At 39.2% G+C, this 26,840-nt stretch overlaps 2 protein-coding genes across 3 annotated transcripts; both read left to right on the top strand.

The window, feature by feature from the left end:
* Nucleotides 1-16: 16 nt before the first annotated feature.
* On the top strand, nt 17-17,819 carry LOC110052081 (ATP-dependent DNA/RNA helicase DHX36-like). 2 transcript variants are annotated; one of them, XM_089279893.1, is made up of 30 exons: nt 17-222; nt 1,231-1,385; nt 1,485-1,695; nt 2,196-2,425; nt 2,748-2,786; nt 3,295-3,369; nt 3,628-3,723; nt 3,825-3,904; nt 4,383-4,457; nt 4,869-4,970; nt 5,557-5,621; nt 5,844-5,925; nt 6,497-6,685; nt 7,077-7,179; nt 7,785-7,872; nt 8,030-8,085; nt 8,419-8,483; nt 9,020-9,074; nt 9,665-9,753; nt 10,322-10,439; nt 10,711-10,809; nt 11,379-11,552; nt 12,779-12,865; nt 13,380-13,457; nt 13,729-13,828; nt 14,312-14,396; nt 14,746-14,869; nt 15,714-15,866; nt 16,617-16,766; nt 17,300-17,819. In XM_089279893.1, the coding sequence occupies exons 1-30, from the start codon at nt 102-104 to the stop codon at nt 17,345-17,347; spliced, it is 3,192 nt and encodes a 1,063-aa protein (XP_089136019.1). In that variant the 5' UTR covers nt 17-101; the 3' UTR covers nt 17,348-17,819. The 2 variants fall into 2 exon arrangements, with proteins under 2 accessions (XP_089136019.1, XP_089136020.1); XM_089279894.1 differs by lacking the exon at nt 17-222 and having other exon boundaries at nt 1,247-1,385; nt 2,234-2,425.
* A 525-nt stretch (nt 17,820-18,344) lies between these two features.
* LOC110051802 (cytosolic carboxypeptidase-like protein 5) lies at nt 18,345-26,540 on the top strand. The gene is made up of 13 exons (XM_020757869.2): nt 18,345-18,870; nt 19,563-19,907; nt 20,428-21,515; nt 21,608-21,743; nt 22,055-22,239; nt 22,570-22,718; nt 22,913-23,103; nt 23,190-23,240; nt 23,493-23,602; nt 23,967-24,106; nt 24,338-24,398; nt 24,994-25,096; nt 25,921-26,540. The coding sequence occupies exons 1-13, from the start codon at nt 18,499-18,501 to the stop codon at nt 26,035-26,037; spliced, it is 3,048 nt and encodes a 1,015-aa protein (XP_020613528.2). The 5' UTR covers nt 18,345-18,498; the 3' UTR covers nt 26,038-26,540.
* Nucleotides 26,541-26,840: the final 300 nt, after the last annotated feature.

Here is a 26,840-nt window from a genome sequence, read left to right as displayed (position 1 = left end):
GTGAGCCAAGCGCGGATTAGAAACTTGAAAGGGGGACTGGGTACACACGGAAACTAAAATGGCGGACGAAAAGCTGTGAATTCAGAGTTCGCGTTGGGTAAATGCAGCGAAAATTTTGGGGATCTCTGGGCTCCTTCGTTGGTATAAAAAGAACTATTTTAACGTCAAGACCATTGAATGTGGGAAGACCTAGTTTCGATTCCAAAAGCATGCATAAAGGAGGTAAGGTTTAGAATTAAACAGCTGAGATAACAGCTGAACCAAGCTGATGAAAATACTCAACAATTAGTCCACAAACAGCGCGCTTTTTTGTTCGTTTTTTGCTGTACAACCTTTGGTTGTACCTTCAATACAAAATGCAGACTAGTGTTTCAGTTTATACTGAGGTTTCACGCAGCTATGACGTATTTGATCACATTTTAGCACTGAATGCAAGCTCTTTTAATATTACTGTTAAATAGTGTCAATTCTTTCTTAGTTTTAGGTGTAATAGGCTGCCTGAGATCTAAGTAATGATAAAGATGAAATATTCATTTTATCACGGGCATCAGAGGGCTTAATTGCAGAATACCCAGGCTAGCATGTACACCAACTAAGAACAGCAACTATTGTTATATACCTCGTTCTTCAAAGCACACCGATGCATGTTAATGGCTGGGCTGGGTATTCTGCAATGGCTCCCAATCCCGTGACCTCCAAAATTCTGCTGGAGTTCTCTAGCCACTTAGCCGGGGGGGAGACTCTTGGCTTACAAGCGAGGCCATTTATCAAGTATATAACAATCCTCACTGTTCATGTCTACACATGACGGCCATCTACTAGGTTTATGCATATGTATGTGACATGAAAGTACTCTGTGTGATAAATAATTAACGTTTATTAGTAAATGTTCATTATGTCATGGGTGTAGGACAAAGTGGGTGATGGATCTAACCTTTTGACATATTTTTGAGACCTGATGGTTTGCGCATTGAGTTCTGGATCAACTCCTCTGGGTTTGAGCCCTGGTTTGGTCTTTTGAACTGTGTTTTTGGGCGAGACAGTTTACATAAAATGGGTACTGGTTAATTGTGTGGTAAACCTGACAAAGTACTGGAGTGTAACCAGAGTAGGATCCTATATCAGGTGAAGTTCTGATACTGCAGTCTGCTTCTTGATACATCCTGGCGTTAAAAGACTGCACCTTGGCTTTTAGGTAGACCTCTAATAATGTCTTGTAACTATTGACAGGCATCCGTCATAAGTCTGAATTTTCAAATGATGGAGGTGGAGGTGGGAGGGGTAGAGGACGTGGACGGCATCCCTCAGGCTTGTCAGGAAAACAGATTGGCCTCTGGTATGCAAGGAAAGGACATGAAAAGAAAGCAAGAAAGGAACTTAAGCAGGTTTTAGAGTCATCGTGGAATCTCAAAAAATTTGAAAAATTTCTCTCTCCTTGTATTTCAGTAATAATGATGTAACATGGACTAATTTTTTTCATTTAGCGTGCTTTTGTTACAATGGACAGCCATCATGAGGAGAGGATAAGTCAGTTGTTGGGAGAATTAAGAGAAAATGAGAGTAGTACTAGCGTAAGTGATGACAGCAGAACACAAGCTAGTACATCAGCCTGCAGAGATTGGTGTGATGCCCCTCATGAAGAGCAGAACCGTGAACATCCTGACGAAGGATCATACACTAACAGCAGAGATGAAGGTACGCTTGGACAGCTTGGGAGAGAAGAGTAGGCAGAAACTGTTTACAAATAGACAGACCCTTTTTTTGGTAGACAGGTGACTTACAAGCCAACTGGGCATCATTGAAATCAGAACTTGCACATATGTTGTAGATAAATTCCTTCTCCAGATCAGAGTTCTTACATCAGTCTAGGGGTATTTACTACCTGTAAGGTCTACTGCAGATAGTTCCCCCTCTCACCTGTACTATTTGTCATGATGCAATGACTGTTCTGACTGGCATTCCCCAATTATACTCTTAGGTGGAGAATGGTGCTGTGAGAGTAAATCACCACGCCTAATAATATACACTATGACCCTTGGCACTTGTCTAGCAGTTCATGTTGTCAAGAATCAATCAATTTTGCCATTGCTATTACTCCTTGAAAAGTACATCAGACCTATGCACCTGAGAAGTAAAATTTAGGATTTTCGTCTTGTAGCTCTTAATAAAAACAGTGGGTGCTTATCTTACTCTAGAAATTCAAGGGATAACAGACTCAAAGTTTCATCGTCAGTTTGCAGACGAAGATGATTGCTTCCCGGATCAGGTGTATGTGTCTGATAAAGACAGAAGCAAACAATCAACTTCCAAGTCCATTTTTAATATGGATGTACCTTTGCAGCAGGACAGTGCTTTTGATCAATATTTAAAGGAAGAACAGCAGAAGAAGGTCATGTCGGGCAGTGCAAGATATAATACCATGCAGGTCTGTAGGAGAACGTCTGTTTGTATTACACTGTACATGACATACACATTCACTGACAAGGGATGTCACTGGAAAGTTCTATCCCTGTAATCACTAGTGGAATAACAATTATTCCTTTAGTTGGCAAAAATCCAATCCTTGAGAGTTCAAATTTGCCAAGAATTGACTTTAAAGAAAGTTACTTTTTATAAATACAGTAAAGCTTTCCTTTCATGTCATGTAAATTGACTGTGTATAACTGTTCATCTATCATTATCTATCAGTGCAGCTTCAACTTTAGTGTACTGCTATTTTTTCTTGTCTTGGTTTATTTCCTTTCTAGGAATTCCGTAAAAGATTACCAACATATGAGAAGAAAGAGGTAAGACAGTGTTTTTTGCTGATGGCGAATCAATTTTTTCGTCTGCAATTGAGTAAATAAGTAAATTAGGGGTGGCAAATGGTAAATGTGAGACTTTGCGAGACAATGAGACTAGCATTTTTCTTTGCGAGCCCGAGACATTTTGATTTCTTCAATTGCGAGACCGAGTCTTTAAAGTGTTTTTAATGCGAACTTAAGACGTTCAGGTTCTAAGATGTTGTGATGTCATGTAACTTTATAAAAGAAAATTAAACAAAACGGTACTTAACGACTTTCTTAGCCTTGAAAAAAATTGAGACTGCGAGATGCACATAACTGCTAAAAACTAGACTGTGAGACCCGTGAAATTTGGCGAAAATTTTGCGAGACCATGGGTTTTTAAAGGACCATTCGCCAACCTGTAAATTGTTATTTATTGTTTAATTAATCCTACTGAATGGTGTTTATAACATGTTAGGCCTGCAAATGCATTTAACCCAGTAACAGGTTTATTTATACTTTCTTTTAGGAATTACTTCACCTTATTAACTCAGAGCAGGTTTTAGTTATCAGTGGAGAGACTGGATGTGGCAAAACAACTCAGGTCTGCTTCAAACCATACTGATGCATAGTTTAGCCTTTGAATCATAGGTCTGCAATACATGTGTTGTTACACTGTATAGTTTAAAATGTAGTTTAGGTCAAAATGATTTGATATGAGCTTCAAATTATTGCAGCATTCATATTTTCTTTTTCTGGTATAATAAATAATGTTTTTGTTGTCAACCTAGGTTGATAAGTAGCGTAACCAGGATTCAGCCCAGAATGAGGAAAATTGATTTATTTCTAGTGATTATTGCAGGTTGCTCAGTTTGTCTTGGATGATGCTATTGAACGCGGCTGTGGATCAACATGCCGAGTGATCTGTACTCAACCTCGAAGGATCAGTGCTATTTCAGTGAGTTTAGTGCTTTTTACATTTTGTATTTTTATTAATTTTTCATTAACGTATGGTTAATAGATAAGTGCTCGTACTTACTAAAATTTATTTTTCACCAGGTTGCAGAGAGAGTTGCTGTAGAGAGGGATGAAGAATGCAGTGAAAATGGTAGTGTTGGATATCAGATCAGATTGGAAAGGTCTGTGCATCATTAACTAAGTTAAACTAAGCGATCAACAGCTCATTTCTCTTAACGTTTTCACTATAATTTCAAGCAGAGAGATATCGAGAAAAAGAAAACAATAACAACCAAGATGGTTTGTCTTGTTGAAGTGATAAGTAGACCTAACCTCAAAAACAATATTGTATTGCATTTAGAAATTAGAATTTGTATTTAAGCTTGAGCCTGAAACATTGAGATGCTGTTTGAAACTTGTGTGTGATAATGGCCAAGTGTGGAAGACAGTGAATGTGATAATGATGATAATGGCAATGATGGTTATGACTATGAGAGTGACAGTACTGGTGGTGTTGGTGATGTTCATGAAGATGATGATGGTGTTACAATGGATTTATGATAAATTACATTTTGATTTTACTTTTTTTAATGTTTTATGTCAACAATGCTATGGGAACATTTCCTGAAAACCTTCTTTTGATGTGTTTCTACTTTTCAGTAAGCTACCTCGGGAACAAGGTTCTATTCTTTATTGTACAACAGGAGTGCTTCTTAGATGGCTCGTTGATGATCCGTGAGTAAATTTAATTAAACGACTATGAATGGTACCTGTAAACATTGCGTGGGAGGGACTGGGAGATGACTGCAAGTTAAATTAACCTATCTTGTGAAAACCTTGGAAATGTTAACATGTTCATGTACATGTATGATGGAGGAAGTGATTTGACTGTAAAGAAACTATTGCACTTTATCCTGGGCATGTGAAACACTCACTAGTTTAATATCTACTTGAAGCTAAAAGGTAAATCAGCTACCATATTCTCATGTTTTGAATGTTACAGGCCCTTAATTGGAGTAAAATGTGGGTCAGCATAGTGATGGTAGAGGAATGCAGGAAATGGTGCACTGCACACCACACTGCAACACACTGTACTGTATGGAGCCACGCCTTTAATTCATTTCTTTTTTTTTCATTATTTTTCAGCCTTCTTCATCGTTGCAGTCACATCATTCTTGATGAGATCCATGAAAGGGATATTTTGTCAGATTTCCTCATCATCATTATCAGAGATCTTTTAACAAAAAGGTGAGTTACATTTGTACTAATAGCACCCATAGATTAGTAGAATATTTCTACTGAAGTATACTTACGGTAGTCTAATCTAATCACCAGAATGGGAACATTTTGTTGTTTCTCGGGGGTTTTGAAGGAACATTTAAAAACAAATGGATAACCAAAAAAACAAATGGATAGCCAAACCTGAGAAGAGTAAAAGTAGGACATTCATGGTTTCTCGAATTAAAAACTCAAAAGTGTTAAATGAAAATGATGAGTGCGCATGCACAAAAATGACTTTCAGTTCGCATGATTTTTTTAAAGTGTGGATGAGAAAAAAAATTTGAAACCATCATGTGAAAGAAACAAAATTCAGTCAGAATTCTGCTAAAACAATTAGATTATTTGCTCTCAAGCTCATAATGTAATAATTAGTAAGTAAATGGTTGAACCCAGGAGTACGTACCACAGAGGCTTGTCTACTGAACTCGTACCACTGATGGTACTCCTGCAAAGGCTTGGTGACACTAGTTAGTGACACCCATGGTGCTCAGTTCCATTAATTAATATGTTAATTATTGACATGCAGTTTTTGTTTTCCATGTTTTTTCCCCAGGCCTGACTTGAAAGTGATCCTTATGAGTGCCACATTGAATTCAGAGATGTTCTCTGCCTATTTTGGTATGAAAACCATGAATATCAAACCAGAAACTGAAAACTGATTAATAAGCCTTAGAACAAGGCTTGCTGTGTCCCCTTGTGTTGGAGTAATAAATGACACATCCACCTCTCTCACCTTCCTTTTGTTCACGGTGCCATTTGCTATATAATTTGTTTGGTTTCTTTGGTTAGTAATAATGAGTTATGTGTTGGTGATGGTAATTCTTTGTGTTTCCTCTCAAGATAACTGCAAAATGGCTCACATTCCTGGCTTCACATATCCTGTTCAAGAGCTTTACCTGGAAGAAATCATTGAAAAGACAGGGTGAGAATAAATGGGAGTATATGTGATGCATGCATATACTGGATGTATGTGTTTTCACTGGTTGGAGTTTGAAATTTGGTGTAATTATCATTATTTTATTATAACGGCTCAAATTTCAATATGTATAGTCAGGGTTTCAAGTTATTTTCCTGATACTGTACATGACTGTACAATAAATTATTGCATATGTGTAATTGTCCTATTAAAACTTTGCCCGATTTGATCAAAATGTAAGGATTGTTTGTCAAGATCTTTGATGGTCTCCAAATGGTAAGCGTGTTTAAAATCTGTACATGTATGTTCCATCAGTCCTGCTAAAGGAAATTGTAGGCAATAATTAACTATTTTAACTTTGAAATAACAAATTGACTTTTATCAAAGGATTAGGAACAATTCTTGAGTAAAGAAATTTGTGTTTTTCATGCATGTATGTATCTGTATAATTTGTCTATACTAGTCCCCAGACTTTATTTTTGAGGTGAATGCTAACTGCAAAGTCCTGGTCATGAGCTAGTGGGAAGGGTAGGCCTGTGTGCGAGGCTTAATAGCAGAGAACTTTTCTTTGCCCAAGGTATGAAGTTCAAGAAAAAGCTGCTGGCTTTGTCAGGAAACAACCAAAGTGGAAGCAGCATAGGGCTAGGGGGTCTAAAAGCTTTGCAAAAGACAGAAGGTTGGAAAAATCTACGGCATGGATGGCAGAAAGTCAGGAGGATGAGAAGGAGTTGGAATGGCAGCAATATCTTCACTCACTTAGAGACAGGTATCAATATTTGGGGCTATCTTATCTAGCCTGTTCCAGACTCGCCGTGAGTGGGGACAATCATAAAAGCGGGCAGGCGATGAGCAGGATCAGCAATGAGCGGGATCAGCGATGAGCAGGATCAGTGACCAACGTGCGGGATTAGCAACGAGTAGGATTCGGAAGAGAAAAGGAGAGGGTGGTCCTCTCCTCTTCTCTCCCAGACCACACTCGTCGCCTGCTCCCTTTTTCGATCATCCCCACTGACTGAGAGCCCGGAACAAGCTAATCTTATCCCAAGAACACAGCGCAATGCCCCGTCCAGGCCCACACCTGGAGCACTTAATGCAAAACAGAATTCTAGACAACAGTCACTTTGCTCAAAGTATTTCTACGTCTGTTGTCTCCTCAGATATTCACCAAGAACAATCACAACACTTCAAAACATGGATCTGGAAAGGATTGATGTGGAACTTTTGGTTCGAGTGATAACTCACATTTCTCTTCACATGGAGGTACAGCTGCCATCTTAATATCAATTGCTGGCTACAACATGCTTCTGCTGCAATGATTTTTTTCACTTCATATCCCGTACTTTCCCATGCAACAGATGTCTCCCAGCATTCTGTCAATTTGGCTCCCACAAGTGCAAGGTTCTACGCAAAAAAAAAAAAAAAAAAAAAAAACAGCTCTGCAAAGTTCCATGTTGCGGCCTTGTGGGTTGTCCCTGATGGGTTGTAAACTGCAGGTGAAAGTTTGAAACAAAACTATGGCCAATCCAAGACACTACAAAGATCTCTGCAGTGCTACTATCATTTGGACCTTTTTTGGGCTAAATTTCAGACATCTCTCTTGCAGGGAGAGGGTTCAATAGCAAGTGAAAAGAGAAACTTGCTTATTTTATAGGAAACCCAGATAAATACATGTAATGAATAAAAAAAATAGCTAAATACACATGTAGACATGAGTGTGCATTAGCATTTGCGAGATTTGGAAAGTTTGTGTGAATATGAGTCGCAGGCTTCTTGGTCTCGTTGACAATTTGCATCTACTGTATTTAGCGATAATAGATTTGTTGCATAAAAATATATGATCTAATATTTTTTCTTGTCGATGTTAGGAAGGAGCTGTTCTCGTTTTTCTGCCTGGTTGGGATGATATAAACAAACTTCATGACAACTTGAAAAAGCAGAGACTTTTCTGTTCAGGTAGACAATAACTTTAACTCTAATTTAACTATTAGAGATTAACTTGTAATCAAGTGCTTTTCTCTGAAGTTCTTCCTCATGAGAAATTAGTTCCTTCTCTCGCTATCTTTATGATATAAAATAGCTTATTACGTATTTCAAATCTTTTTTTTTGTAGACAAATTTTGCATCATTCCTTTACACTCCATGATGCCTTCAACTAGCCAAAGGGAGGTACGACTCTTAACTTCAAAAAAAAAATTCCTCTTACTGATTGCTCTTTGCTTCCTTTAATATCCCTTCTGAGAGAAGAGATTAGTCTCGATTACCAGCCGCTGTTCGAGAAAGGAGCCTGCGCTCCTCCCCCGAAGAAAGCGGCGGAAATCGAGCCTGAAAAGAGATGCCTTAGTAATTTCTCGTTATTTGTTTGCTTGATAAAGTATGGATGCTGTAAAGGCTCTATATGAAGAAATACATGTAGAATGAAGATGTTAACATGGGATCTGTTGCAGAGGATGATGTCCAAGTTTTTTTCGTCCTTAAACCGCTATGTTTTTTTTCTATCAGGTATTTGACCGTCCTCCTCAAGGTGTCAGGAAAATAGTGATTGCCACTAACATCGCTGAAACCAGGTACAAAGCAGAACTTGATAATGCGGTGTTGTTAGAGAGGCTTTTAACTGAGCGTTGAAAATAATACGGGCTTGCTTTAGTTTTTGCTTTATCAAGCTCTGATTGGTTTAAAAACTCGCGCCACCTATTTTTAAAACCAATCAGTTACAAAACCAAAAGCAGTTCACGACAAGATAACAAGCATTTTCCTGTGCTTGGCGTTTTTAGATTATCTTTGTTGTGATTACTTGATTTTCCTGCACCGGTATCGCAGAGGTCATGGGTTCGAATCCCGTTCAAACCTGAATTTTTTTTTTCAGGCTTTAATTTCAGAACTGTTTAAGTTGGGTGTATAACTGCGACGATTAATCATGTCTTCATTACTTGATTTTGGTAACCATTCTCGAAAGCCGCCATGAAACAATCCAGTGTAACTACAAACTGTCAGAAGATGACTGCCTTGGTCATCTTATGTACAATCTAATAAAGCCACTGCTTCGTTTATTAGAGCCACGTAGTCGTCCATTTGTTGAATTTCAATCTTCCTTTCTTTGTAGTATTACTATTGATGATGTTGTATTTGTTGTGGATGCTGGCAAAGTGAAACAAAAGGTAAGTTGATTGTTTGGTGCTGCAACCCTCACCCACGTACAACTTTGGATTTGTGACGCAAAATACTTTGAGTCTCGTAGCTCTAACTAATTAGCTAAGTAGCTTATCACCGGAAAAGAAACGTGAATTAAAAGTATGGTTTTAACTGGCGAGGCGCATCAAATGTTTTCCGTCCACACCACGCTGGAGAAATTTAAAACGCAACAATCACCGGTCATTTTGGATTTGTGTTTGAGGGAAACTCGCTCAGGGAAATCACATGATAATCGTGACGCCATCATTTTCGAAAACTCTCCGTTTTCAAAATTTTTTCCGTCCACAGTAAAACGCAAAGCCGGCGTTTTCAAATTACTCCGGTTTGGAAAGCGTTTTCGAAAAGCTCCGTTTTCGTGACTCATTTGTGTGCAAGGTAGGCCTAACCGTAGAAATAACGCTCTATTTTCAAATTTCTCTAACGTAATGTGGACGGGGCCTTAGCAAAACATGTGTTACATGCACGGAGGCGCCTCTTCAGATTCTTGGTCGTGCAATCGCTTGTAGTGTCATTTGAATTGCAAAGTGAAGTCAAATTAAACTTTTTTATTCGCCAGACGTATGATGTGAACAACAAAATTGCCTGTCTACAGCCGGTGTGGATCAGTAAGGCTTCAGCACGGCAAAGAAGAGGCCGAGCTGGAAGGTACAAACAGTACGATAACCGCTGTAATATGCACGCTCTGATTGGTCAATTAAGGTTGTATTATACTATATCATACTATGTCATACTGTAAAAATTCATAGCCCGGAGAAACCGTTTTAGAACGACTGATTTTTTTTCCCGTCCGTAAATCGCTGTAAATACCTCTTCTTTTAGGAATTGATATTCGTTCTCAAAGCCAGCAGTTTCCTGAACGAAAATATAAGGAGAACTGCGATATATAAGGATAAGTACTCTCTCCTTATCTTCCTTGTATTTCCTGCCCCCCTCCCTTGCATACAGCTTTAAAAAGATATTGAAACACCAGCATAATTTTCGATGATTTTCAAAATTGATTAAACGCATCTAGCTTTTAGAATTCGACAAGTATTAGACATCTTTAAGCGTTCGTTCGTGAAAAAAATTTTGATGTTTAGATTAGTACTGAGTTCAACAGCAGTGTTTTCGTGTTTTGGCGTCTGTCGTTAGTACTATTTACAAGATCAATCGACAGGTAGAACAAAAAAGATTACATTATGGGTAAAAGAGTGCTGTTAAATTATTTCAACAGAGTGCAGCCTGGGTACTGCTTTCATTTGTTCACCCAACCTCGTGCCCAGTCCCTTGACGATTACCAGCTGCCAGAGATGTTGCGAACACCTTTGGAGGAACTTTGCTTGCAGATCAAGGTACACGCACGCATATGTACGCTACTGAAGTTGGAGCATTTTTAGTCATGCAGATTAGCTGTAGGAAACAAGGGTGCCTAATGCAGAGTGCTTCGTATACTGGATCGTGCGTTCCAGCTTCGAGCATTGGTCGCCGTGACCGTCTTTGTGTTGTGTTCTTTGGCAAGACACTTCTAAGTGCTTTAATGGCAAGAGGCTTAACCTCATTGTTGGCGCGGGCTCCACACGAAAATGAAAAAAAGGTGACATTTTACTCGTTATTTTTGGGTAGATTCTCCAACTGGGCATGATACGACCTTTTCTGTCCAAAGCCTTGCAGCCTCCTGAGGAGCAAGCAGTCATCAATGCTTTAGAAGTTCTTCGTCAACTTGTAAGTATGCTCTGTTATTTGCCGCTCTTGTTATTTAGTCAGAAATCAATCAGCGCGTCCTACTTTCCTTCAATTTTCTTTGCCATTGCGGTTAACGGTTCAAATCTTCACAGAAGAGTTTCTGATTCTCCCTTCCCTCCAAGCTATATACCCTGGAAAGACCTTCTTTTCACTTTCTTGTTGAAAAAGTCTATAACAACTGTTTAGTTTACAATCGCGAACTCGTTTTGGTGATGAGGCAACCTATGGTTTGGATTTCCATCCCCTCTTCCCTTGGGGAGGAACGAGGACCGAACGCGAACTATGAAAGAGCGACGAAAATCGAGCCTAGACAGCGTTTTCTCTCCTCGTCAGATAGTTTAACCTTGGAGAGTGGGAGGACGTTTTATCATGTAAACCTTATCAAATCCATATGTAATGTTTCATAAAATCACGGACATCCTTTGTAGATTTAAAGAAAAAATCTTGAATTCATTGACGATTTTCTTAATTCTCATCATTTGTTTACTTGTGAAATGAGTCGATGTGGTAGTGAGAAATTCAATGTCGATCCGTCTTATTTGGCGTAGAACGCACTTGACGCGGATGAAGAGCTGACACCGCTCGGATATCACCTGGCAACATTACCCGTCGACCCACGCGTGGGCAAGATGATTTTATTTGGTACAATCTTCTCGTGTTTGGACCCTATGTTGACTGTGGCGTCTGTTCTAGGATTCAAAGATCCTTTTGTTTTTCCGTTGGTAAGTTTACCTTTTGAGAGTTGAAGCTGTTTGTAAGGCAGGCCAGTAGCTGTCCAAACACGGTTTGTTATTGGCTCACGAAACAATACATAAACGATCCAAACAATGCTCCTATATCTTGAAACAATAGAAGCCACAGGTTAACAGGACCAATGAAAATACAGGTCTAGAAGAGGTGCTGGACTTTCACGCTGGGGACAGAGGAACGGACTGAATAGGCGGTTGGATGGAAGTGGCCTTCTTAAATTCATTTTTATTTGCTTTACTTCTTTGTGCGCTTTCGTTGATTTCCACTTTCGTGAACAAAGTATTTGCTCAGCAGCGATCAGGAAGATTCTACGTACACTCTTCCCATGGTCATTATTTTTGATGCGAAATGTGAACTTTACACTTGTCAGAACGCTGAAAGATATCCTCCCAGTTTGTTTTTGGAGGCGCGATAGCCAAATGGTAAGCACAGTGGAGTCGGCATCGAGCGGTCCGGGCCAAGGTCATTGTTTTTTGCCCATGGGGTTTTACGATAACTGCAGAAATTCTCGCGCGCTCATTAGCTAATTTTTATTGTCAGTAAGCGGACAGACGCGTGAATTTATAATTTATGCGATGCATCGACGACTGAGAGCGGACAATGTGACAATTTGTTGTCGTGGAAAACAAATTGATGTCAGCTTTTAATGCGTCTTTCTTGTTATTGACAATGAATTTCGTCAAAACATTGTCAAAGTAGTCTGCGGATCCACTCGGCTATCGCCTCGTGGTTCTACAGCTACTTTGACTATGTTATGACGAAGTTCCTGATCAATAACAGGACAGACGCATGAAAAACTGACGTGAATTTGTTAAGCTACAGTTCCTCTAGATTGGACTAGTATCCTATCAAGGGGAAGGGAGGGGGGAGGGGGGAGGGGGTAGCAAGACGCCTAGCTGCTTCATGTTTCAGAAACCGGAATTAAGCGCTGAGAGCTATGTGACAGCGGTGTTTTAGACTACGAGTAGTCCCTCTTTCGCTTAGTCCGTCGTGCGTGACGCGAAAGAAATTCGCGAGAAAAAAATGGCCGCGCGAAATCCTGTTGGCTAGGAGTGCGCGAAAGGAGCTCCAGGATTTCGCGCGGCCATTTTTTTCTCGCAGTTTTCTTTCGCGTCACGCACGACGGACTAAGCGAAAGAGGGACTACTCGTAGTCTAGCGGTGTTTACAATTCTGTACTTTTCAATTTCTCTTTACAGGGCAAACAGAAGGAAGCTGAACAAGCCCGCATCAGGTTCGCTGGTGATACACGGAGTGATCATATAGCGCTCTTGAATGCTTTCCAGGTAATCACTGTTACATGTTTTGTCAACGTGTGTCAGTCAACTTTTCTGATAAAAGCTGGCCAAGTACACGGCAGAGCACTTGGTTTCAAATTGTTAAATCGCATTAAAGGGCGAAGACATTTATAACTTATCACGGAATATAAATAGTGAGGAGTCCACAGATTCAGTAGACTGTAATTTTTCTGGCAAGTTTACAGCAGGAATAATGACGGTCCCAAAACCGTACCCTGTGGGACCCCCGAAATTACAGCTGTGGGCTGAGAATGACTGCCATCACAGACTCCCGATTGAAAGCGGCTCTTTAAGAGTGAATCAAACCAGATAAGCAAGATTACCACGTATATGCCGTAGTATTCAAGTTTTCTAAGGAGGCGCTGATGTGGTACCTTGTCAAAAGTCTTGCTAAAATCTAATATTGGAGCATGGACTGATTTATATTCTTGCATAGCCTTGGCCATGTAGATGTAGATGTGAAGGGTTGATTTAACCTCGTTGCTTTTGCTTTTGATTTCAGGGCTGGGAGAAGGCTTCGCTACAAGGAAGCGAGAGAGACTACTGCTGGACAAATTTCCTGTCTGCGAACACTATGAAGGTAATTCCGTGTTTTGTTTCCAAGCGTTATTAAATCTGGTCGTTATCACGGCCAACCTGCGTGATAAAACTGAATGGTCCCCCATATTTAGTCGACCTCTTCACCTGATGAAGACTGGCTTTAAGCAGTCGAAACATCCCGGTATACATCACAAGTGACCACATTGTGAGACAAACGGCATACTTTCAATAAACTTTGATTAACTTTTTCATTATTACATCGAAATATTCACTCTCCTTAGGGATCACTTGACGTTTTTATCTTATTTCAGATGATTAAAGACATGAAGAAACAGTTTTCCGGACTATTGTATGAAATTGGTTTCCTCGATTCTACAAACCCCACGGCTTTTTCCGCTAATTACAATTCAGGTATTTTTGTCTGAATACTTGTCTTCTTGTGTGCTATATTCGATAGAATTAACGGCCAGCAGTAGATGTTGTTAGCTGGGGTAGCCTGTTCGTGTTACGAATGTGATACCGCGTTTTTACGAAATGAGGACGATGACGATGACAAATTTCGCGTCTCTTTTTCCATTATATTCTCATATTTAACTTTATATTTCCTACGTTGTAAAATAGCCCTCAAATCTTTTGTGAACAAATTGCGTCCCTCACCGCCAAGTTTTCCCACGATCCGACTAGAGCAAGATGTACTAGTCGCAGTGTTAAACTCTCTAAACTCGTTTCACTGGTCGATAGATCTCTTTTAGTCCTCCTTCGCCTCCCCCCGAGTTTCCGCGCTACTAACTCTTGTAGTGTACGCGTGTACGCGCGGTTCACTCTTGTACGAGTGGGTTTTGCGGTCCACTGATCTCGTTTTTTGTTAACGTAACTCTCGTGTTTCTTTTGTAGAGAATTTAAAACTTGTTAAAGCCATACTGTGTGCGGGGCTGTATCCAAATGTCGCTAAATTAGAACATCATTCAAGGCTAAAAAGGTAAGCATTGTCATAATCTTTACTGCGTTTGTTTCTTTGAATAATGATGATGATAATGACGACGACGGCGACGATGACAATGACGGTTATGTCATTTGTATTAAGATCCTCATACTAATGGTACCTTGCTTACTTGGTCACGGAAAGTCATCAGTGCAATTTAAGACTCTGAGGGAGTGAAACTGTTAACTATATGAAGCGAAGTGTTGGACATTTATACGGAGACATGGGGAAGCTGCAGTCCAGATACACAGGTTTTGGTAATTTGAGGATAACTGAACGCACGAGTTTGAAAGTGCACTTTTATGGCACTGAAGAATTTTTCTTTTTCGTGTTGTTGTTTCACCAGACCTCCAATTATTCGAACACAGCAGGATGGCAGAGTGTGGCTTCATCCTAAATCAGTCAATGCTCAAGTCACAGTTTTTGAAGACAACTGGTTGATTTATCATGAAAAGATGAAATCATCCTCGGTACGCTTACTGGACCTCCTGCTTGAAATTGTGATACATAGTTACAGTGCACATGCATAACCTGCGTGCAGTCTTCGTGTTTAATTCACCTAGCTGGGTTCTTCCACTTAGAAAGATAATTTGGCGTCTGCGTGATAACTTACAATTAGTTCTCTGTAGAATGTGTAGCCTCTTCCAGGCGTTGAGTTAGTAGGGGCACAGCGCGAAAAATGGCGCGAAACAATGACGCAAAAAATAGGGGAGAGGCGCGGTTCGTTCCTCGCACCAAGCCTCTCTCTCTTTATTTTTCGCTCCGCAGGAGTTTTTTGCGCTGCGCCCCAGCTAACTGAATGCCTGGAAGAGGCTGTGAAATGTGTTGCCTCCACGACAGAAGAAGCACTCGTGTCTGTTTCGGGTAAACAACCTACACAAATGAAGGCGACTAGGAGGGTTTTAAACTCGAAGTTAAAACTCTTGAAAACGAAATTTTAAGAGGCCAATTTCGAACCTTTACTTTTTGATTATTCAGTAACAACTGGTTAAGGGACATGACCAGGTCGTAGGAACCCTAACTCTAATGGTTTGATCTTGTAGAACAGTTCTTTACAAATGACAGCTCTCATTAGAAACTGAAGATGACTAACAATGGCGGAGGACAGGAACTAGGGTTTTTGGCCGTCGCTTAGCTTCCTTTTGTAATGTTGGGTGCTTCTTGTCGTTGTAAGTGCACTCTTTTGTAAAACTGCGTCTTATCATTGATTGACAGGTCATAAAGTTTTGATTTCATAAACCAAAGAAACTATTCCTGCATTTCTCACAGTGGCTGGTCATATATTCATTCTTTTTAACTACTTTTTGTCATCAGTTGTTCCTTTACGACAGTACCATGATCGCACCTTTTCCTTTGCTCTTCTTTGGCGGTGAGATTTCTGTGTTTGTCGAGGAAGGCTACGAAACAGTTGCGGTCGACGACTTCATTAAATTTAAATCTCCTACAAGAATCGCTAATCTGGTCAAGGTTGGTAACATTTGTTGAATTAGCCTATTTCTCAGGGCCTATCCACACTACGCCGGAGAAATTTCACACTAATCCGTCACGAAAATGGAGCTGTTCGAAAACTCTCTTCGAACCGGAGGAATTTGAAAACGCCGGCAATTTTGAAATCGGAGCTTTTCGAAAACTATGACATCACGATAACCATGTGATTCCCCTGCCCAAGTTTTCCTCAAACACAAATCTAAAATGACCGGTGATTGTTACGTTTTCAAATTTCTCCGACATAGACTGGATTGGTCCCTAGTAGAAACACCGACGTGAGGTTAAACCCCTTGACCATTTCGACATGGTTGGACCTGGCAAAGTCCCAGGCGCTATAGCTCTTCTTCACCGTACCCTGGGTGCCAGAGGGTTTTTTCGGTCCTCGCGAAAAATAAAACCTCGAGTACTGAGGGTGGGTTCACCACCACGGCAAGGTGAACTGCTGGCAGTCACTCTTTGGAATCATTCGATTCAGTACACTAAGGAGTCGGACTCTCGTCTCCCACTGACTGAGCATGCGGTGTTTGTCAGAAATTTGCTTAGCAACAAGACGAATTCTTATGACGTCATGTTGACGCCAGTGCTTGTACTATTATTTGATTGGTCAATAAGTAGTTGGAAACCTTTCCAGTGCTCTCACGAGGATTTGCCAAAAGCGCACTTGTCATGAAGGCTTTATTTTCGTAGGTTCAATTGACATTTCATTTATTTCTGGTTCTTGCTTTCCAGGAGTTACGAGTCGAGCTCGATAAATTGTTGAGACAAAAAATAGCTCAGCCGGACATGATGCTAAGCGTGGGGACTGTTACGGATAACAAGGAAAGTGCTCTACTGCGAGCCATTATTGACCTGATCACCAGTGAAGAGAATACAAACTGGGTGAGGGACTGGACCGACACCCGCCTTCTTTGTCACTAGCTAATTAACTAATTGTAGTCAGTTTTTTATACGTCTGTCCTGTTATTGATCATAAATTTCGTCATAACACTGTCATAGAAGCTGAGGTCCGCTGACTATTTTGACAATGTTATGACTAAAGTCATGGTCAACAACGGGACAGGCGCATGAAAAACGTACGTCAATTTTTTTTCTCTTTTACAATAAATTACAAATTCATGTGTCCGTCCGCTTATTGACCATGAAAATTTTCTGCAGTTATTGTAAAATAGCTCATCGCATGACTACTCCCAAGTACTTTATCGCAGGAGATAAAAAGCTGTCGTTGTTTTGCAGCTGTCTGGGCACAAGACAAGCTTTTTGCCTATTCTTCACCAAGTAAAATTAGTATGTTTCCGTTTTGGGTGATAGCTGACGGCTCATAGGTTAGCCAAAACTTTTATTAAACTTGTTTGGTTACAGTTTTTATCTCTCCATCCAAGCTTATGCATTGTTGTGTTTTCTTCTTTCTACAGAAAAGACAAAGGGCTCTCGCCAGTAAACCCGAAGAGAGTTATTATTAAACTGCTTTTTGTCGTGAGACAAAAGAAGCACCAGAGGGCTACCAGAGGGAGTTTATTTACTGCATAGTTGCTTGCTTCCTCTCTGAAGCAGACACTAAGATACGGTCTGTCGGACTTCAGCCCTGAACTTGCGCTCACGCTAAGGCGGACACCTCTCGTGTGCCTTACACTGTCCAAGCTAGTACCAAATATATAGCTTCACAAAGACTTTGGTTTGGTCCATGCAGTAGTTTAACTGGAACAATCCAGAGAGGATGATCTGCAAAGCTCGTGGCTCTCGCAATTTGTTTTGTAAATAAACAAGACGAACAAACGATAACTGTTACTGGAGAGTCAACTTGAATATTGATTTTCGAGAAAAAAGATGTTTGTGAAAAGCCAAAGACTTAGAAGAAAAGTTTTAAACTAACAGGAAATGTAATATTTGTTTGTAACATTACGGAAATAGTAAACACACTCGTGGACAAGATGATACTGTTAGCGTCACCCCTGGTCAGTTCGAGTTCATCATTTAATTAAGGGGGGAGTTTCACGGTTTGGCGCATACCCACGCTTTCGCGTGAGAATAAAGTAACTTCGCTTTTTTTTTTTACTGAACCACATGTACTTTAGCAGTCACAGTCAAAGCAGTCACGGGATTGAGTATTTACAAAAGGAATGCTAATGAGAACTCTCACATCTACCGCAGCGTTTTGGCGACTGACCTCGAAACTGTCAAAGAAAAAGCTCCCGCAAAAATTGGTTGTTTATTAAACAATGAAATCGTATGGGCTAATGTTACAGCTTGCACGTGCACCGAGCCGTAAAACTATAACCTTTGTAAACAGGGACGGCGGAGCCGGGAGGACTAGAGGGCTTTAGCACCCCCCCCCCCAATAAATTTCACGGAAAAAGATACATAAAAAAACAATTTTACAAATATTTCCAGAACCCCCACCATGCCCCCTCCCCCCGCGTTCCAATTCAAAGTACGCTCTTTCACGCGAATGAACGCGGCAGACTGAGTACTAGACATGGTTGCGAGGTAACGGCGGTCAGTTGGAAACGACTAAATAAAACACTGGTCAAAATGGCGGAAAGATAGCGTCGGTAAATACTGTAATGTTGTAATTTTAGCACAGAGGGTTTGGCATTATGAGAAGGAAGATGTTATGGAGGAAAGAATAGGACCCTTGACTTTTATCTCAAACTTTGACTCGGGAAATTTGGCCCGAGTCGAAAGAGTGAAATCGGAGGAAAACAATTCCTCCAATCACGAAGATGATGGGACAACCGTGATTATTCCAGACTATGATTACAATGTTTGGACTGCTCCTGACTGTGCGGGGATGGAGTGTGAAAATCCAAACAGAACATGGTTTTACTTTGGTGTTAGAGGGGGCCAAGCAGGAAAACTTTTAAGAATAAATGTCATGAATTTGAACCGACAAGGCAAGTTATACAGCCAAGGCATGGCCCCACTGGTGAAGGCAGTCCCATCAAGGAATAAATGGGAAAGACTTAGAGATAAACCTAAATATGAGGTAAGTTTCATTTGTGTTTTATTTTCATCGGTTTTGACTTAATTTAAAGTTTGGAAAAATCGCGAAATATAATTAGGTTAATTGATAAAGTTCAATTGATTAAGTTAGGCTTAATTGAAGAGGACTGTTGTTGAACACGTCTGCAGTTAATTGCTTTGTGATCTGTACCTTTTAGGTGTGGTCTGTTTACAAGGTTATTTTCTTACCATACTTGTAAGACATAATATATTTTTCCAGAAAATATCAATACCCTCTCATGGGCTGTTGTCCTTTGACCTTATAAACTCCAAATATAGTGTATCCCAGTTGTATTTAAGCAATAGAGCACTTCTTTCCATGGTTACATAGCCTCATCTAAACATGATGGGGGTTCAGAGAATTTGAGACAGTAATGCAAACCTGAGATGCAGTCAAGTGTTTGCATAACTTTCACAAAATCTCCCAACCCCTGAGTATTTAGATGAGGCTATTGTAAACACAGGAAAAGTACTCTATGACTTTTATGAAATATTTCTTAAAAATACCTGCGAATCTAAAACCTCACAACCATCTCAACCAATGAGGGCCAGTGTAGTAATAATATCAGTTATTTTATCACTCACCCTCTTCAACCCTTTGTGAGTGGAGCATAAGGCCACAGTTATTTTATAAATACCCATATTAATTTGCTAAGAATCCCTTGTTAATTTCAGACAATCGATGGGCAATTTCGACTTTCATTCACCTATCGCTTTCCTGATCAACGCAATGGAGTACATTACTTTGCGTTTTGCTATCCATATTCTTACTCTGAGTGCCAAGCAAAGCTGGATGAGTTGGACAGGAGCTTCCTAGTATGTCAGCAAATTACACCCTCTTCACCAAAAGACACTATTTATTTTCATCGAGAACTGCTCTGTTATTCATTGGACAGCCTTAGAGTAGATCTTTTGACAATAACTTCTGTTAAAGGCATGCTGGATAGCAGGGAGCAATGGTTACCCCATCTCTTTCCTGATAAAACTGTTCCAAGAGCACAAAGGTTTGAAGGAAAAAAGGCAAGTAATATGGCAAATGATTAATTAATTATAATTATTATTATTATATTTTAGTACTTTCTTTTTAGTGCTCTGATGTCAGTAGTTCAGTGCAACTGAATTTCACATTATTGATATTGTTGATTGATATAGGTACATCCCTGTTCTTTCTACAGAGTTGTTGTTAGCAGTATTGATACAATACACAAACAAGTAAAAATAAGCAATAAAAGCGAACAGCATTTCGAAGTCATCATGACACAATTTTCAGTTTATTTCTTATCTTTTTGAACTTGAAAATGGTGTCATGACAACTCTGAAACATCATTCGCTTTTATCGCCTATTTTTACTTGCCTGTGTATAACTAACAAAACCTTTGCTTATAAGGATTAATACAATAATGTTGTAATTTAAAAATCTACAGAAGAGAGCTAACATAGGGTGTTTGGTAATGTGTTAAGTTCAAGAGAGTCTTTGGTGATGTAAACTAAATTAAAATGTTTTCAAGTCTAACTGGTTAACAATGTGTTACCATTGCAGGTGTTTTTCTTGAGTGCTAGAGTGCATCCTGGTGAAACACCATCAAGTTTTGTGTTCAATGGATTTCTGGACTTTATTTTACGAAAAGAAGATCCTAGGGCTGCTGCATTACGGAACCAATATGTTTTCAAAATGATACCAATGTTAAATCCAGATGGTGTCAAACGTGGTCATTACCGCACTGATCCTCGAGGTGTGAACTTGAACCGTGTGTACACTGATCCAGATCCTCTTCTTCATCCTTCAATATTTGCCGCCAAAAGTATCATCGCTTATCATCACACTAAAGGAGACTTCAATCAAAATTCAGATCTCAACAAGTTGTGTGAATGCGATACTGAGAAGTCAGTTGAGACTTTTAATAGCCTGGACAGCTCAGTCATTGACACTGCTATGGAATCTGTGGTCAAGAGTGGCATTTTGGATGTTGCGTCAATTCCTCCAGAGTTAAAACCAGGTTCACCTGATTCCGAGTCTGTCAAAATGGAATTACAAAGTTTGGCAAACAGTGCAGTATTAGACAAGGATGATAATAATAACAAGAATGAAGCACTGTCGGCAAACTTGAACACCTTGACGCTGGAAGATGTCCCTTTACCTGACAAAGTTCAGGCTGACTTATTAAGCGCTGATACTCAGAAGGACACTTCAGTTGTCAACCAACTTTCAAATGACAGTACTAGTAGTATGTCAAGTGACTGTCATTCGGAGAAACAGGCAAATATTGGCCCCCTTAAAGAAGCTCAGTTTAAAAAGGTGCTAAGTAATAAACGAGAATCTCCAAAGTGCAACAACTGTTTGTCAAAGACTTCATCAGAAGGCAATAGTGGTGTCGCATACTATGTTGATCTACACGGTCATGCCTCGAAGCGTGGATGCTTTGTTTATGCAAACTATCTGGAGAATGAAGATAACTATGTCAATTCCATTTTGTTTCCAAAACTTATTTCCATGAATTCAGCTAACTTTGACTTTGCTGCTTGCAATTTCACTGAAAAGAACATGTACAGCAAGGATAAACGAGACGGTATGTCTAAAGAAGGTAGCGGAAGAGTTGCTATTTATAAAGCCACAGGAATTGTTCATAGGTAGGCAAGAAACTTATAAAGATTATTGACAAGGAGATTATTGTTGATCATTTGAGAGTGGATTGTAATTAAATATTATTTTTTATTCCCAGCTACACCCTGGAGTGTAACTACAACTGTGGACGAACGGTGAACAGTCTTGCGCCTGCCACTTGTGATGGTGGATGTGCCACACCTCCTCCTGGACCAGGGTTCCCGCCTAAGTATACACCGGAAATTTTTGAAGAGGTAATTTATACCACAAAATGCATCCATTTATCATTGATAACACCACTACATTGGTTACTTGACGAACAACAGGTGACAAATGTACAGGGTTCGACTTTCAGGAAAAAACCTTGTCTCCAGCTGGCTGCTAAGTTTTCAGATTTATTCGCCAGCAAAAGTATTTCACAAGTGAAAAGTGTGGAAAGTTAGTCACCAGTGAAAACAATTCAGTGGTGTTGGTGACCCCAGTGGTCGCAACGTCAAGCTCTGATGTACATACTGTATACAGGCATGTATAAATTTTAACTGGTGTTTGCTTCATTTGTTTTAAGGTTGGACGAGCAATGGCAGTTGCTGTGCTTGACATGAACAATTCCAACCCATGGTCACGTCTTCCTCTCAGTGAGTTCACATCTTTGGAAGGGGTGAAGAACTGGGTCAGAAGATTTGTCAAGAGTTCCAAGAATGCACCCTCAGTCCCCAAGAAACTCTCTCGGGTTATTACTAAAACTTCAAGGTACATTATGTCTTCTTTACTTTCTACATGTATATTCCTTTCCCAGAGGCATGATCTTTAAACTTGGCCTGCTAAGCTGGTGGGATTTTGCACTTAAGTGCTTTATAGTTTTGGCAGCAGAGAATTTATCAAGAGCAGGAGGATTTTGTCTACAAATGTTATTTCAGTGGCAGAGAATTAATCGAGAGCAGAGAAGTAGCAAGGAAAATGGGGAAACTCAAGTTGAGATCAACACGTTTTTATGTGCAATAACAGGAAAGTGATCTACATGTTACACAGTTTAATAAAGTTTTTGTATCATATTAATTAACAATGTTTAACATTTTATAGCATGGTGGCAGGTGCAACAGCAAGTACTCGTCAGAAATTATCCATATTGACAAGTTCATCAAGTGACACATCTGATAACAATGCTGCTGGAGGACTCAGAACAACAGACCGTCCCTCTCAGAATGGTGCAAATGCTATCAAGGAAGCTGGTAATTTACATTGAGTGCAAGTGTTTTTTTAAAGTGTGAGCAAAATGTACTTAGTGTATAATTGAACACACAGCACCAAAAATGTAAATTTCTGGCAGTTAAGGGACCCTAAAGAGTTCATGTTTCTGTTGATTAGTGGTTATTAAGAAACCAAAAAAAAAATGAGAGCTAATTACTTTAATTTTAACTTTTAGGTAAAAAGACAACTGGAGATGTAAGCCTGGCACGGCGTCCATTTAACTTGACAAGTACAAGAAAGTCATTGCAGCAAACACCAGGGACCTCAGCTGGGAAAAATCAAGATACAAGCTCCTCTTCACCTGGGACACTGCCAGGAGGGACCAATAGAGATCCTTTACCTGGGACAGGTCCACCAAGGCTACCGGTAAAGCAGCTAGTTTTCATAATAATTTATTGTAATTCGAACTTTGATTTTTATGAGGGAGATTTAATTTTGTATTTTTCTACTAGGTGTATAAACCAAAAGAACAACCAAGAGTGTCTCTAGAGCTTCCTAAAACAGTAAGTGGTTGTCAACAAAATATTTTCTAAACAATGTGAATCAAAATTCACATACTTTGTTTCTAGTGAGTTGCTGCTCAGAAGAAACACCCTTTAAACCAGGTTTATTCGGTTATTGTAGTCTCAGTGGTAAATGATTGTGGGCAAAAGGATGTTTTTTGAAAATTTAGTATCAATAATGTGGATCATCTGTACATAGGTGGTTCTAGGTAACTCATGAAGATGCATAATTTATTTTTCTTACCATGGCAGGGTCCAACATTGAGACTGGTACATAACTTCCGTCATCAACAGCAAGTCCATGTGCCTCACATGTCACCTTCAAGTAAATCTTTATCATCTCCTGTTGAGATCAAAATGAGGTATTAAGTTAAACTGACTGTCTGTTAATAGGATCCATGCACTTACATGTTAAGCTCAATTATGATAATTACTATGCACTAATAAGTTCAATCATTTCTATGATTATGGGGCAGCTAGTTTTTGTTTTGTTATTGTTTATAGTGATATTTTGTTTTGGTAAGTGTGCACTTGTAAAATTTTGATGTACTACCAATAAAGTGATAACTAACTGAAGGTGGTATAACTAAAGGTTCATGAGAGATGGCCATCAAATATGGAACAAATTTAAAATGTTTATTAATTAAAAACAAATTACAGAAATGAACAGGGTTGTTTGTGGAGTAGTATGATAGCTGATCCTTTGTTTCACTGTCATGTCGTCAGCACTATTGATGTCCAAAAGCAATTCACTGGTTTTAACAGAGGAAAACCAAGTCCAGTGAAAAATGGTCATAACAGCCACAGTGATGAAGAAAAGAAAAAGAAAAATCTACGGCAGAAGAGGAAAAATGGAGGAAAGAAAGGTAACTAATTACATAGTTCCAGTTATTTTGTAACCCGAACTAGACGTCATGGGCCTGTTCAGTTCATCCATACACAGAAGTTGCTGAGAGAGAATGAAACATTTGCAGTTATAATAATTTACTAACCAAAGACTGATTAGAATCAGTTTTTAGGTATGAGAAACGTTGAAAACTCTTGCTTCTGTTTTGTTTATGCAAATAAGTGTTTTGATGTTTTTTTGTACTTTCCAGAGAAAATTGGGGAAGCAGCAGTCAATGACCAGATGCAACCGCAACAAATCTCTTTGCCAAGGTACATGGACAGAGAAGTCAAGCTCCAATTGTCAATTTATTTAGAACATTCAATGCAGTCCTTAAATTACTTACAGCACATGCTGCTGTAGATCAGCATAATGACACGATCATGCCATGAATACACATTTAGAGTTAGGTGTAGCCATGTTGAAAGTGATGTAAACTCTTCAAATCATGCAAAATAGAGCTTAGGACTCATCATAATAAACCTGTATGCTATGTACGTTAAGTTAGGTGAGACTTTGTCATCAAAATGTACAGTACTGTAAATAACATGACTGTTCATCAGGTATTGAGTTTTAACTTACATAAATGCTAACTCTTAAAGAAGGGATTCATTTACGTGATGTTTAGTGTAAATAATGTGTTTCTGCTGCAGTAAATGGTCCTTAAACTTAGTTAGATTGCATATTTCAATATTTTGTAGTGCTCAAGTAGAACTTTCTGTGTGAAGGACATTTGCAGGTACAATGTACAGTAACCTTTGGTTCACTGCAAAATGTAATGATTTTTGTACACAGGGAAGGAAGTTCGACAGGTAGATTTGAGTACCATGATTTTTTTCTTTAACTTGGTCATCATTCAATCTTTAGAGCTCCAGAAGAAGAGAATGCCAATGTGAGCACTGTGCATATGGAAGAGGAAGGAAAATCTAAGTGCTCTCAGTTGTCACGGAGAAACAGTTCCAAGAATTTGGTTTGTACAATTTGAGACATATAAAATTATATGGCATGCAGTCTGTCACTGTTTTTGTGTTTGCTGGAGGTTCAGTTCTGTTTGTTGAATTCAACAATAATTGTTGAATTTAACAAACAGAACTGAACCAACCTCAACAGCTTCAGGGCAAGAAAACAAATACCAGGTCCAATTGCCCAGGGCAAGTAAATTTTGCTCTTGGGCAAGTGAAAATAGAAGTTCAGTGGTCTGGTGGGCAAGTGAAATTAGCCTGAGTAGTCTTGTGAGTGTGAATTAAAATATCCGCTTGATAAATGATTATGTTCAGTCAGAAGCTATTTCAAAACTAAAGACTAAGTTAACCACTGAGTTGAAAGCAGGAGGAATCCAAGCATACTTTGTTTGCATTCTCTACTTGCACAAATCCCATTATACACCTCTTTTACCCCTCAAAATTTTGTATAATCATTATTTACAATTTCTCCTGGAACATGAAGATGTCCCAAGAGCAATCTAAAACAATGCCTATGCAAAGTTTCTTTTTTTTGGGGGGGGGGGGGGGGGGGAATTAAAAGAGGTTTATGTAAGTAGAGAATTTGTCCTTTGATTGTCATACTGGTCGCCACGTCGGCAAGTAATATTTAAGTGGGGGCAAGTGAAAACTGAAATTTGCAGGCCCACTGGGCAATTGGATTTCAAGTTTTTTTTCCCCTACCCTGAGCTTTCACATATAGCTTTTTTCAACTCATTGGATCTTTTATGTTAAGTGTGTTTCACTTAGGGGTGTGGTTAAGAGGGTTGCATTTCAGGTAATTATATTTATTTTATGTATATATGTTTGACAGATAAGCTGTAGCATGATGTCATGTGAAGTTGTGGACATCAAAGAGCTGCCACACACACCCCAGAGTGGCAGCAGTGCAAGTGGCTTGACGTTCTGGACAAACACATCTGTCAGCTGACATCAAGGGAGCAGGGATCATGAACAAACAGCAAGATTTATTTAATATTGCATGGAAATTAATATATTCTTGAGTAAGTCTAACATACAGCGATGGTCATCACGTTTCTGTTTTATTGTTTTCCAAAAAATATTTTGATTAAGATTGAAAAAAGTGATTTAATTTACAATTTACATTATTTATCCTTAGCAAATTTTAATGAAGAAGAAAAGGAGCATTTATTTTAAGTGTTTTTAGTGTGAGTGAGATGTTCTAAAGCATAAGATGTAGAACTGAACCAACAAAGTAGGTAAATATCATTTTATACATGTCAATGTTTAAATAAAATGTTTCTCTTCACACATGGACAGCATGTGTGTGTTTGTGGGTGTTCATAACTTCAAGTTAATAGTCCTATTTTTTTGAAGAAATCTGAGTGCCACATGGTAACGATGTGAACTTGTGAGGTTATGTTAAATAATTTTTATTTGCTCCTCACAATAAAGTCATTACACACTTGTTCAGTGAGCTAGTACTTTGATTGTCTGCATTGCCTTAATCACAGCATCTGAATAGCTATGGCTTAGGTGACCAACTGAAGATGATGATTGCCTGATGTGTTTGAAATATTACACATTTCAGAGTTGTCATATGCCTGGAGTACAAAATATCAATAGATCTATGAGATCTTATCTGAAACATCAGTTTTACAATTTATTTTGGAACAAAGAATAAGAATTGGAGACATTTTCTTGGATGGTTCAGTAATGGAGATTACCATTCTCGTGACGCAACCCTATGCCAGTTTTTCGTTACACTCTTGT

Source organism: Orbicella faveolata, unplaced genomic scaffold, assembly GCF_042242905.1.
Source record: "Orbicella faveolata isolate gen_17 unplaced genomic scaffold, um_ofav_v1 contig_47, whole genome shotgun sequence".
In the NCBI taxonomy this organism is placed as follows: Eukaryota; Metazoa; Cnidaria; class Anthozoa; order Scleractinia; family Merulinidae; genus Orbicella; species Orbicella faveolata.
Note: the sequence above shows the minus strand (reverse complement) of the source record. Positions and strands in the feature narration are given on the sequence as shown.